Source organism: Microcebus murinus, chromosome 14, assembly GCF_040939455.1.
Source record: "Microcebus murinus isolate Inina chromosome 14, M.murinus_Inina_mat1.0, whole genome shotgun sequence".
NCBI lineage: Eukaryota > Metazoa > Chordata > Mammalia > Primates > Cheirogaleidae > Microcebus > Microcebus murinus.
Genome location: NC_134117.1, coordinates 60550045 through 60564072, shown reverse-complemented (window position 1 = coordinate 60564072; position 14028 = coordinate 60550045). Strand labels below are relative to the sequence as shown.

General features: G+C 45.3%; 1 protein-coding gene across 2 annotated transcripts in view; it reads left to right on the top strand.

The window, feature by feature from the left end:
- VCL (vinculin) overlaps positions 1-12926 on the top strand; it is a 109674-nt gene extending 96748 nt beyond the window's left edge. Inside the window, exons 16-22 of one of the 2 annotated variants that reach the window (XM_012759889.2) lie at positions 282-584; positions 1809-1933; positions 3233-3418; positions 6205-6408; positions 8472-8675; positions 9075-9179; positions 10815-12926. In XM_012759889.2, coding sequence (XP_012615343.1) covers positions 282-584; positions 1809-1933; positions 3233-3418; positions 6205-6408; positions 8472-8675; positions 9075-9179; positions 10815-10961 — 1274 coding nt within the window. In that variant the 3' untranslated portion in view covers positions 10962-12926. The remainder of the gene's footprint in view (positions 1-281; positions 585-1808; positions 1934-3232; positions 3419-6204; positions 6409-8471; positions 8676-9074; positions 9180-10814) is intronic. The other variant, XM_012759888.2, reaches the window with a different exon arrangement.
- The last annotated feature ends 1102 nt before the right edge of the window (positions 12927-14028 follow it).

The following is a 14028-nucleotide window of genomic DNA, read 5'->3' as shown; positions in this document are numbered from 1 at the left end:
GCGTTTCTGGTTGTCTGTGGTGGATACAGGAAGGCCAGTGACCACGGTTGGTGTCAATGCTGCAAATCCATATGGCCTTCTGGGCTGCATCCTCACTTTCTAAAAATTGTTTTACTGTCGTGTTTACCTGGAAGCTTTTGATTGTGTGTTAGGAAGAGTTCTGAGCTGAAGGAGAGAATTCTGGGCATTATACTTTCTTGTGAGACACTTGAGCGGACAATAGTGTTTTGGAGTCTCTGTTCTTCTAAAATTGAAACTAAATTCTATTTTTGTTCTAACAGGGCTGGTGGACGAAGCCATTGATACCAAATCTCTGTTGGATGCTTCTGAAGAAGCAATTAAAAAAGACCTGGACAAGTGTAAGGTAGCCATGGCCAACATTCAGCCCCAGATGTTGGTTGCTGGGGCAACCAGCATTGCTCGTCGGGCCAACCGGATCCTGCTGGTGGCTAAGAGGGAGGTGGAGAACTCTGAGGATCCCAAGTTCCGTGAGGCCGTGAAAGCTGCCTCTGATGAATTGAGCAAAACCATCTCCCCGATGGTCATGGATGCAAAGGCCGTGGCTGGAAACATTTCTGACCCTGGTAAGCAGTGCTGGCACTGGGGCTCCCCTCGGCTGAGAGCGACTCAGGAAAGGTAGTGGGAGAATGTGTACCCCACAGTCACCGCGTACAAAGTCTGGGAGCAAAAATCACACTTAGTTCAAGAATGCTAGATTAATCTTTTTCTATCCAAATCTCTGCAGTATTGGCAGGCTTGTCATAAGTTAGTTTCTCTGTACCAACTTCCCTATGCTTCTTAATGTTGTCTGGCTAAAGAGCTCCTTGCTCTAGTCAGTCCTTATTTTGGAAATTTCTCAAAAGATGCGTGCTAACCAATTTGCCATCCATTTAATTTATGTAGCTTGTGTTAACTTCTCTTATGCTTTTCTTAAAATGTTTTTTTCTCTGTAAAGCATTCTCTATTGCTGTTAACTCTGGAGGGCTTAAGTTGACCTCTAGGTCTCCTACATTGTACACTGAATGATCCAGGTTTCCTTTAGGTGAATTTTGATCATATTTTGGATATGATCCAAAGCAGATAATCATTGGAGCTGCTCCTTTGGTTGGAATCACCTGAATTCCTTCCTGTTTTGAACATCTAGTGTTTCTAGGCTCATCTATGAGTAGAGTGTAGTCAGTGGGCGAGAGTGGGAAGGAGGGGCTGCCTGCCCTGTTCCTCCCTGGCTCAGGCAGAATCTTTCTAACATCCTCATTCTACCATCACTGAGGACATGCTTGGTTTCCTAATTGGAGTTTCTAGTAGTTTGAGTGGATTACTGAATTCCAGGCAACCGGACACAGTAGCAGCAGCTCAACATAAGGGTTAACATGCTGGATGCCAAGTAGAGCAAAGGAGTAGAGAGAAACTTGAGAAGTACCATAGGGAACGTATGCCCGATCTGAAACGGACATCTCCCGTGTTCTGAGTTGGGCAGGCTTATCTCTCGACTGCCTCATCATGAGAGGCAGTGGGGGCCACCTGAACCCACAGTGTTCACACCCAAGAATCTCCTAAGTACTTGTTAGTTGTATAGGGCCAATAAGGCACCATGAACACTACAGAAGAGCCGGTTTATGACACTTCCAACTCTTTGCAGGCCTCAGGGTATCTGCCGTGCCCTACCTTCCTTCCCCTCCAATCACTGCCTGTGGTGCTTACTGGCAGCGTCACCGGCTTTTGTTAATGGAAACCAGTTCTGCTGCTGGATAGACAGTGCTCTGGGGCACTGACCTGCCCGGCTGAAAGTGAGGGTGTCTCGTGTTTAGGCCTGCAAAAGAGCTTCCTGGACTCGGGATATCGGATCCTGGGAGCAGTGGCCAAGGTCAGAGAAGCCTTCCAACCTCAGGAGCCTGACTTCCCGCCTCCTCCACCAGACCTTGAACAGCTCCGAGTAAGTGAATTCAGAGATGGGAGAATTGAGCAGTATGGTATTGTGACTATAGCAAGAGAGAGGAAGATTGTTTTTGAGCCTCAGTCACTGTGGCTTGGTTTAGCTTTTATTTGAAGCTTAGAGGGAGGCAGATCTTGATTTTCATTCCTAAATCTAGTGCAGTTATAACCTAGTTCTTATGGACGGGTTGGTAGCAGGCCAATGTGTGGCATTGGCCTGCCGTGACGGGGAGTGGCTGGAGCAGAGGAACTGGCTTCGGTAAGTGTAGAAATGAGGAGTGATGAAGTAGTGAGTTGTAGTAAAATAATCTGCACAGCTTATGGTAAGAAGGTTTTCTATGTTCCTAGTTGATAATGGTAAAACTGAGGTGGTTGAAATTTTATGTAGGTTCTTCCCTTTACTTGACTTTTTTTTTTTTAAGTAACAAAAGTAATGCATGCTTTAAAAACATTTTTTTTCCAACCATAATTTAAAATCTTTTGGTATACCCCGCTTCCCCAAAGTACCATGGATATATTTTTCCATGGTGTAGGAAGAGAATAGTTGGGCAATATCTTGCAGACACAAATCCTAAAAACAGAAATCGTGATTATTTTTAGATATTTACTCTGATAGTATTATTAGAAACACCTTGACCTTTGGAGTAGCTTATTAAGGCAATAATTTGATTTACTCTCTTTGATACTTTTCCATATTTAATGTTAGTGTAAGATGTTAAGTTTCTAAGTTGGCTGAGGACAAAATTGGGTCATTGCACACATAGCTAAGGAACAGTGCTTCCCAACCTCCAACGCTTCCTTTGGTTCTTTCCAGCTGGGTTCTTCGTGGGTGGTTAGGGCCAGGCTATTCCTGGGCAATGCTTTCTTTTGTGATCAATAGTCTTGACATTTAGAATGAGAATCTTAGAGGGCATTTGGTCTAGCTACCCACCACTGACAGATGAGGAACCTGAGGCCATGGGGAAAGAAGTTTCTTGCCTATGCAGCTGCTGTCTGACAGAACCAGGACCAGAACTTACATCTGTGGGGACGTTTTCAGAATCCTTGATCTGGTAGTGTTGTACATGCCTCCCTGGGTTGTGACCAAAACAGTAGCTGCTAGCTTTTTGTGGAGAAGAAAATGAAGAAAATATGCTTCTGTTGAGATTGAAGCAGGTGGTCCTTGTTGCTCAGTGTGGGTAGTCTTGTATGGAGTGGGTGTGCGTGGCTTTTCCAGGGATGCTTTTCAGAGGAAAGGAAAGAATACTAGGGGGAGTAGTTTCTGAGGCTTTACTTACAACCTACATATTCTCTTTTTTAGCTAACAGATGAGCTTGCTCCTCCAAAACCACCTCTGCCTGAGGGTGAAGTCCCTCCGCCCAGGCCTCCACCGCCAGAGGAGAAGGATGAAGAGTTCCCTGAGCAGAAAGCCGGGGAGGTGATTAACCAGCCGATGATGATGGCTGCCAGGCAGCTCCACGATGAAGCTCGCAAATGGTCCAGCAAGGTAAGTAACGAGGCTTTTCTTGTTGAGAAAGGATGTCTTCTGAGCAAAGATGAACAACCACATGCACAGCCTGGGAACAAGAGTCTATTAGGACTTGCCTTCTCTCTCTGCTTTGGTTCCTATATTGCCGATAGTATGTTCTTTCTTGGGTTTAGTGAGATGTTTACAGTGCTCGATGATTTCTCCTCACAGCCAAAGTGAGAGCGAGGATGCCTGAGCTTTGAGAACAGGGTTCCTTTCCTCTCTGTTCATTAGTGTGTCAGCTATCCTGCCCTGGACATTTGGGATCTTTTAGAACTTGCTTATCTTTCTTGGGATTGCTGAGTGTTTTTAGTTGCTACATTGCTTATCATCAGAGCTCAGTGTGCTACATCTAGAGGAAATGTTTGCATTTTCTTTCCTTTTTTTCACTGAAGCAGGTAGATTGGTATCTTAGAAGCTATATGCTCTGTCCTTTCTCACAATCATCTTCTCAACTAAGGCAGCTCCAGGCTAACTCCAACTCCGCAAATCTGAAGGTGCAGATATTAATGTGGCTGGTGAACATTTGGATGTTGCAACCGTCATGTCCCATGAATAAACTTTGCCTATTTTCCCCTAAATGATGAAAAGTGAATGGTAGCTTTTCTAGATTAGAGCAAAATATTATTGCTAACCTTGCAGTGAAATGTTGTTCTGACTTAGTCCTAAACTGTTCCTCACACAACCCTAGATCTTTATTCCTACCATCTGTTTGCCTTCATTCTTTTCATATCCTCAGTGCATTCAAGCTCTTGTGTTGATTGTATGTCCTCAGGAACCTCTCACACCTGCAGCTAATCTTGGATTTTTTTCAGGCTGGGAAATTCACCTTGATTTTTAACTCTGTGTTCTTCAGAACTGTTAGCTGAAAGCCTAGGTGCTAAGAAGGAACGGAGACTTTGCTGGCGTGGGACTCGACGTGTGGAATTATTTGTAATAGTATCTCTCCAACTGGGGCATGCACACCCCTGGGACTATGTGGCAGAGTCCCAGTGCCCATGGGCTGGTGGAGGGTGACAGTGAAGCTTGATTTTACTCAAAGATTTTAAAGGAAATTAACATTTCATTACAATAAACCCAGATACATTGTGCAGTGAAACACAAAATATACATAGACAGTATTGACCTACATATTTACCCCACTGTGTTGTTTGTGATCATAAGTCCTTAGGTCTGTCTGTTGTCTGAGGTTTGGAGCATCAAGGATTTGCTGACTTTGAGTTGTGTGAAGTTAGGAGCTACTTGAATCTTGTATGTGTGTGTGTGTGTGTGTGTTTTTCCTTTGGTGATAGAGAGGAATATATGTGTGTACTGTCAATCTGTCTCTGTATACTTTGGTACCCTGAACCCTAGCAGCAGTGAGCTGGCTTCTTCTCCTTTTAACTCATGAAGGAAATAATCTGTGTTATCGACAAGTCATGGTTGAGACAGAGTTTAGGAAAAAGAGTTTAGATGGTATCTGAACCCCTTACAGGCTCTGAGTCCTACAACTTCTTCGTCACCCTTTGGGAGAAAGGCTTCATGTGCAGAAAAAACTTTTAGGAGTGACAGCAATCTCAAAATTCCACGCAAACTCCTACTTCCTCTTGGTTATAGATGTTTGATGTAAAAAACCTATTTTCACCATTCCTCATCTAAATGATTAGGCTTCATTGAGGCAATTCCTTTTATTTTCTTTCCACCTCAGCTATTTTTAGCATCTGGTCCCCTTGCCTTCTCCCTGGCCTTTTATAATCCCACCCCGGTGCTAAATTCATGTTCTTCCCATCATGCTTCCTGTTCTTTCATCAGCACCAATTGTGGGTTCCTATGAGGGCTTCTCTGGGCTCAGCTGGTCGGTTGCTAAGTCCACATGTTATTCTGTCTGCGAATTAGATCAGTTGAGTTTGGGCTGAGTGAGAACCTATTTTGCAACAGAAGAGATTTGGGTTGTACCAAAGGAAAAGCTTTCTGCGTTAGTACTGGCAGTGGATGCGCTAAGAGATTGGGGAAGCTTTGTCGCTGCAAACCTTGACAGTGTAAGGAGCTGGTCTGACACGTGGGTTCCCTGAGATGGGAGGGTGGGTGGGTGGGTGTCTTCTTGAAGCTCCTTCCGGCTGGGTGATTGCTGGGTACTTGGTAAGTCCTCTTTACTCACCATCATGTTTGTTTTCCTGCCTCTTTCCTGGTTATTTGTTACCTCTGATGTTATCATTTTAAATTCTGGGACTTTTAACTCATGAAGGAGATATCTGTGTCTGGCAGCTACAGAGCTGACCCAAGTTACCTCCTGTGTCCCGGGAAAATGTAGAACAGTGACCATATGATCCAGCAGGGTGTTCACTTTGTTCAAAGCAACTTATGTGGCTGCATTTCCTTTTTTTCTCTGGATTCCTTTTAAAGGTAATTGGCTACTATTGTTTGGTCGTTTGGCTCCTCAGAAATATTCTGATGTGAGAATTACTCTTGTCAAAGTTAACTTTGGTAGTAAGTGTATTAAAAAATGAATGCCATTTGCTTCTTGGTATAAATATTTCTCTGCAAACCCTTTGCCAGTGGAGTGAGTCCCTTTTCTTCATTCACCACAGGGTGGCCTGGACCGAGTGGTGCAGGAGGCCAAGTCCCCCTTCCTGTGGAGCCAGGTGTCTGGTTTCTGGAGTGTGCGCCATTTTCTTTCCCATCCTAGGCAAGCTTTGGTTACTAAACTAGCTGAAGCTCAGTTTCCCAAGTCCTTTTGCTCTTACTAACACTATCCCTGTTTCTCATCCTTCCCGCCATCGACAAAGCCGGGTATCCCAGCCGCTCAGGTGGGTATAGGTGTTGTAGCTGAGGCAGATGCGGCTGATGCTGTTGGGTTCCCTGTCCCCCCTGACATGGAAGACGATTACGAACCTGAGCTGCTGTTAATGCCATCCAATCAGCCAGTCAACCAGCCCATTCTGGCCGCGGCTCAGTCCTTGCATCGGGAAGCTACCAAGTGGTCTAGTAAGGTACTGATCAGCACCCCCAGTTGGGGGCTGCTCCAAATGCATCCTGCCATGTGCAGCCTTGACACATTGCATCACTCATGATCTGTGCGGGTCCTGTGAGTCTGAGCAGGGCGGGAATCTGTGTGTCTGCACCATGTTGTTAGGACTGGCTTCACAAGTTTCCTAGGTCTGCTAATGCCAGATTAATTGGGTTGCATTTATGTTCTGGGGATGGAGAGAGGTGGGGTCATTGTTTGAAAAGATTCATTTTCTTACTGACCTTGTGGCCATCAATGGAACTTTAAATCCCTGGGGAAGCCATGGATGTGTGTCTCAATGACTCCCAGGTCAAGAACCATTGTAGACCATTAAAAGGTCACCTGGCCTGACCATTGAGCCTCCCATTGACCTCTCACTGTTGGCTTAGGCAGAGCTGGTCAGGGTTGGGAGCAGCTTTACATGGCAGGGTCTCTGGGGAGGACTGCTTGCTGCCCTGCACTTGGCTGTGTGGCAGATGCTGGCCTTGATGGGAGCCCACAGAGAAGGGAGCTTCACTGACTGCTTGTCCAGGTGTCTAAGTGGGATGGGGTGGGAAACAGGGAACGCTCAAGGCTGTAGGACAGGTAGCAATTGCAGTCCTTGGGGACTGAAGCAAAGCTAGTTTGGGGAGTAGGGGGATGGGAGTGATCACTGTTTTCCATTTCAAGGTGGCATGTTACAAGAAGAAAGGGTTTGCAGAGTGATGGGTAATAACTAACTGTGGCACTGTGCTGTTTTCTAACCAAGGTCGTGAGATCCTGGAATGACCCCAGGTCTGCACTGGAAGAGGCAGACTCAGAGGGCTCATCTAACACACCTCTTGCCTCATGATTCCTTCTCATACCTGTGTTCCCTCCGGCCCCAATTAGTGCCTGAGATGCCACACCCCCCTCCGGCATAAGTGATCAGCGACTTCAAGGTGCTGTGGAGTCTCTCACAGAGCACCCTGCAGTGGCATGGTCTGTGTTTGCCTCACTGCATTGTGTAGAAATTGAAGAGCATGAGGGGAAAAATGAGTCGGGCCTGGCCTTTTAGGTAGTTTTGAACATGGCAGTGGCTGTTATTTTGGGTTATTAGCCAAAAGATGAGCCTTTTCAGGGCATAAAATCAATGACTTGTGTATTTCTTTATTATGACCTATGAAGATTTTAGTAAACCAAAATGCCAAGTCTAAGATAAACTGCCATTGGCTGGAGGGGGTTCCAGTTCTAGCCTGATGGAGGATTTCTGCTTTCCTGATGCCTCTCTCCCAGCATCCTCTTAGCTGGAGCTTCCCTTAACCAGAGGCTTCACTTAGCTGAGGGGCCTGAAGAATTGATTCTTTACCCTTTTACATGTGAAAAATTAAAGCAACATGTTCTTTCAGGCTGATGGGAAAAACAAGAGGCAGTAGAGGGAGGGCTGAAGCAGTCTAGATCAGAAAATATCTTTTTTTTTCTCACTCAAGCTGAGAATAGTTACTTGGGGTTTTAAATTCTGGTTAAGCACCAAGAGTCCTTGGCTGCTGTTTGCAACAAGGGTGAGGATGAGGGGGCTGATTTTAGCGCCTGGAAAGGCTCCTCTGTATTTTTCCCCTCAGGTCAGCTCTGCTGCTTTCTCCATGTGGAAATGAAAATGCCTGTTTAACCAACTCCTTGGCCCCGGCCCCATGTTATTGACATGATTAACCTGGAGATGCTGAAGTGCTTATTCTGTGCCATGCCTGGGGCGCACATGCTGCCCTCAGACTAATATCTAGGTCTTCTTTTTCTCAGTCAGCAGATGTCTCTGTCCATCCTTCCCTCTTCTCTCTCCCCCCTCTTCTCTCAGACTGTGTCATTTTTCTCTCTTTGACATGGAGAGCTGGGGCGAGTGCCCTGGCTCATTCTCGTTGTTCCTCCAGTGCTATCCATATCACTCAAGAATGGTCGTTTTCTCCTCTTCTCCCCCTTCCAGAGGGATGCTGGAGTGGCAGGCTCCCTCCTCTCTTCTCTGTACTTCCACTTCCTTTCTTAACTTGGCCAGAGCGTGGGCAGAGCTCACACTGTGTCTTTGCTTCTCTCTAGGGCAATGACATCATCGCAGCAGCCAAGCGCATGGCTCTGCTGATGGCTGAGATGTCTCGGCTGGTAAGAGGGGGCAGTGGTACGAAGCGGGCACTCATCCAGTGTGCCAAGGACATCGCCAAGGCCTCAGACGAGGTGACACGGTTGGCCAAGGAGGTTGCCAAGCAGTGCACAGATAAGCGGATTAGAACCAATCTCTTACAGGTACTCAGGAAAGAGACCCTGTGTGTGCATGTGCGTGTGCGTGTCTCAGAGTGGGAGGGATATGAGAGGAAGAAAAGCAGGAGAGAGAAAGGCGAGTAGAGGAAGAAGAGGCACCTCATAGGGGAAAGAATAGCAGCAGAAGGGAAATGCACATATGTAGTTGGGAAAAACAGAGTCAGGAAAGTTTACTTCCTAATCAGATGAAAGAATTTGACTGCTTCTGTTTCTGGACAAAGGGACTATACTGACCCAGGGAGAAAACAAGTGGAATCTTGCTGCTAATGTATTGAGTGTCTTCTGGGGGCCAGCCACTGGGAATGCAGAGGTGGATAAGTCTTGTCCTCAAGCAGCTTCCAGGGCAGACAAATGGAAACATACCCACTTCAACTTTCTCTTTAGGTATGTGAGCGGATTCCAACCATAAGCACCCAGCTCAAAATCCTGTCCACAGTGAAGGCCACCATGCTGGGCCGGACCAACATCAGTGATGAGGAGTCTGAGCAGGTATGTGTCTGCTGCTTTTGGTTTCTTGCCAGCAGCCTCTGCCATTTTGCAGCAATTTTATACAGCTTTGGGGGAATTTTACTTCTGAATTGAGTATTCAGTATTTGGATGGACTCTTACTCTCAGGAGGGGACAGATGTGTTGGGGAGACACATTGGAACTTTGGAATTGAAAGTAAAGCTCTTGTGCAACTTTTGTCAGCCAGCAGATAGGAAATTGAGGTGTAGGGAGGTTTAAGTGTCTGAAGTAACACTATGAATCAGTGGCAGTTAGGACTCAGTTGTTTACCCCTGGGAATGGGTTTGGTTTTCTGAGGCCTCCAGGGCTTATTCACTCTCACCCACTGCATGCTTTCCAGCCTTGGGCAGTTAGTGCCTCAGGGAGGATGAATAGGGTAGGTTTTTTTTTATCATTGACAGGAGGTGGGTAGGCCTGTGCGGAGAATGAAATGATAGCTCAAAGGAGGTGCTTCTCTTGTATTCTCTTTAAGTTTCTCTGATAGAGATAGAAATAAGGATGAGCCAGGCATGGAGGCATGTGCCTGTAATCCTAGCTACTTGAGAGGCTGAGGCAGGAACATCCCTTGAGCTCGGGAGTTCCAGACCAGCCTGAGAAAGAGCGAGACCCATCTCTACTAAAAATAGCTAAAAATTAGCTGGGTGTGGTGGCATGTGCCTGTAGTCCCAGCTACTCAGGAGGTTGAGGCAGGAGGATCGCTTGAACCTAGGAGTTTGAGGTTGCAGTGAGCTATGATCATACACTGCACTCTAGCCTGGGTGACAGAGCAAGACTGTGTCTCAAAAACAAACAACCCCTCCCCCCCAAACCACAAACAAACCCAAACAACTGGCTGGGCTCAGTGGCTCACGCCTGTAATCCTAGCATTCTGAGAGGCCAAGGTGGGCGGATCATTTGAGGTCAGGAGATCGAGACCAACCTGAACAAGAGTGAGACCTTATCTCTACTAAAAATAGAAAAAAGTAGCCTGGCATGGTGACAAGCACCTGTAATCCCAGCTACTCAGTAGGCTGAGGTAGGAGAATTGCTTGAGCCTAGGAGTTTGAGGTTGCTATGAGCTAGGCTGATGCCACGGCACTCTAGCCCTGGTCACAGAGCAAGACTCTATCTCAAAAAACAAAACAAAACAAAAAACCAAACAACCTAGGTAAACTATGTAGTTTATCAGTAATGATAAGTTCCATGGAGAAAAATGAAGAAAGAATTGAAGCATGAGCAATGCTGGGAGTTGGGGAGATGGTTTGTGATTTAAATATGAGCAGGGAAGGCCTCACCAAGGTGAAAATTGAACAAAGATCTAAAGGAGGTGAGGGGGGAGATGGGGGATACTTGGAGAAAGAACCTTCCAGGTAGAGGGAACAGCGGGTCCTGAAGGATGAGCATGTCTGACGATGAAGAGAGAGTATATGCTATAGGCCATGTGAAGGTACACAGTCAGTGATGGTCCACTTTTGGGTCCTTTTTGGTGATCCAGCTAAACCACCAGTGATATGGGCAAGTACAGGGTATGCCAGGTACCAATGGGGTTAACTGTAGTCTACACCTGGCTTAAACCTATTTTGGAGGCAGGGCTGCATCAGGGACTGTGAGTAATGGAGAATACCTCTTTCCTTGCAGGCCACAGAGATGCTGGTTCACAACGCCCAGAACCTCATGCAGTCTGTGAAGGAGACGGTGCGAGAAGCAGAAGCTGCTTCAATCAAAATTCGAACAGATGCTGGCTTTACACTGCGCTGGGTTAGAAAGACTCCTTGGTACCAGTAGGCACCTGGCTGAGCCTGCTGGGACAGAAACCCCTACTAAACAGAAGGAAAATGATCTGAGTCCCAGGAGCCACCCAAATTTGCTGGGCAATGAAAGCCACATCCTGGCCTGGCACATCAGAAAGGAATAGGGGCCTCTTCACATTAGAAAACATTTATACTTTTTTCATGGACACTTTGAAATGTGTCTCCGTATAAAGCCTGTATTCTCAAACACAGTTATGCTCGTGCACACTCAATCCCAAATAGGCAGGCTGGGTTTCTAGCTCATGGACTTCACATGAGCTCAGAATCCAAGAGTGAATACTAGCCAGACACCCTGCTCTGCCCTTGATCCCTAGGAGGCATCTCCCTCTGTCTGCCTCTGCTGGACCCCATTTACCCTTCTGGTTCCCAAGACCCAGGGCCCAGGCAAGTCAGTTAAGAAGGAAATCACTGTGCCTCCAACAATTGTTTTGAGCTTTCCATGCTGCTGCTGACCCTGCCTACCTTCCCTGGGCTGTGCTACTTGGGTCCTTTTCAGAAGTGAGCTTCGCTGCTGCAGGGGAAGGTGGCCTCTGGGGAGCCCCAGCATATGGGGCCTGGATTAATTTCCTGCCCTTCCCCAATTTAATCCTTCTAGTTTTCCACAGTGTACAAAACCAAATTTCACAGAGGAAATCAGAATTATATGATCCTGTCTTTACCATGCCCCCGAGCAATGTCTGTGCTAGGGAAACTTCCCATCCCATATCCTGCCATGGCCACCAAGGTAGCCATCCCACAAACACTGTGTCCTGGTGCTCTCTGCCACTGGAGGGGCAGAGTAGCTGGGGTGTGGCCCTGCCCATCTTCCTGGTGGGGCCACTCCTAGGCGCTCTATGCTTTGTCACTGCCTGCGGAGGTCTGTGCTGAGGCCTTATCATTCATTTTTAGCTCTTAATTGTTCTTTCTGAGCTGAAATGCTGCATTTATTTTTTAACCAAATCATGTCTCCCATCCTGGTTTTTGTAGTCTTCCCCCATACCCTTCCTAAACAAGATTTTAAAGATATGTAGGTGTTCATCTGTAGTTTTGGAAGATCCTTTTGAAATTAAGTCCTAAGAATTTATTCTTGCCTCCCAAGAGTGTTAGTGGAAAGGTAATCCTGTCTGAAGGACATTTCCTGCCTAAGGCAGAGTGGTATCTACAGACTAGAATTCTGGTGCTACTAGGAATGAATCAGTGGGAAATACTCCTTTGTAATTCCTTCCCCCCTTCAGCCAGCCACAACCAAGCCCCCTACATTCTCATCCAAGTACATTCAAGAGAGTAATGGGTATAATATTTATCACCACAGTAAGATTCCTATTAGGCAAAGTTAGGACAATTTTTCCTTTTTTGTACCTATCACTGCTAAGTATTTCCTAGCATATGAAACCATATTTCCTCCCGGAGCCCAGAACGAGATAAAGGAGTAAGAACTCTAGCCTAAATGTCCTTCCTTCCAGCCCTCAATGTGTGTTTGATCCCAACACTGAATGTGTAGAACTTGTGTTAAGGTGGTTAGTCCTGTACACTCAGGCTTCCTTTATTTCCTTTTAATTGATGAAGGTTATTTTCCAAGCCCTCAGCATATTTGTATAGTGCTTACCTGATATAAATGCAATATTAATGCCTTTAAAGTATGAATCTATGCCAAAGATCACCTTTTGTTTTACTAAAGATTAGAGGAAATAAGAAAAATCATGTTTGCTCTCCAAGTTCTTCCAGAGGTTCGAGACACTGGTTTATACTTCATGCCAGATATGCTTTTTCTCTAGTATCAGTGCTCAAGACACAGTGAAGCAATTTAAAAGACAAAAAAAAAAAAAAATCCCTGAATGATTAGATATGTCACCACTAAAAAACTACATTTATAAGCTAAGATTTATTATATGCAAATATTTTCTGCCTCTTTTGTTCTGTTTAAAACAATAAAATGCATTTGTATAAATAATGGTTTAAACGATGGGTATGTTATTTTAGTAAGAACTTTTAGGTCAGGTTTCTCCTTCATTTTGAAGAATAGCCAATGAAACTAATCTTCAAGATCTGAAAACTAAAGATTTTTATTTAATCCAAATGTTTTAGAAGAAGAAATCAACAGTAGTATATTTGCTTAATGAGGATCTGTGTGATAATGGACAACTTTGGGGATCATACCATAGAAGGAACGAAGTGACAAAGGTTAACAGTAGGCAGAAGGCAGCCAGATGATGTGAATTACCCCCCAGGGGGAGTAGTTTGTCTTCATCTCAGAAGATTCTAGCTATTCATGGAGACCATCACTATCCCCTAAAAAGCTGAAGTTGTTAAATATGCAGGAGCACCACAGGTCCATTTTTCATATTCCAAAGCCTAGTATAGAATAGTACAGTTGTCAGGGATCCAACAGGGCTATGAGGCAGAGTTAGTTTTGGGGGACATATTCCTCTTCTTGCTTGAGGAGCACTGGCTATAAAGGTAGGAGCAGGTACTTGGAGTAGAATTGGGACATCATTGTTTTTGCCTGTTTTTCTAGATCTGAAAGGAGTGAATATCATTAAAGGGTGATATTCATATTTAGTGTTGCCAAATGCTTTTACCACTGCTTTAACTCAGAAAAGCTGCCGACTATAGAGGCAGATCCCAGGCTGTTTGAAGTAAAGAAAAATGTCCAAAGCTGCTGAATTAGCAATCGCTAAAACTGTCTCATTTCTGCTATTTACCATGCTCACTGGTGCTGCCTTCCTGCTGCATTATAGTTGTTCTCTCAGATCTGTTGCCTCTAAAAGCAGCAGTAAGACTAGCATTTTCCAAGGGTTCTTCTATAGCACCGGTTAAGGAATGAGCCCATCAGATGCACTCCCTTTGATTAAGATGATATTGAGGCCCTCATGCAGACAATAATCTATTTCATTTGCTCTTGGGATAGACTCCTTTATGAATTTAGGAAAAGGGAATAATCTGGGATTAGCTGGGATTTCAATATTTTCTAATATTGAAAAACCTTGAAAAATACTACTACTAAGTATTCATGAATATTTGTTATTGGTAGGTGGTAGTTCGGAAGGTAGCTTTGATCTCAG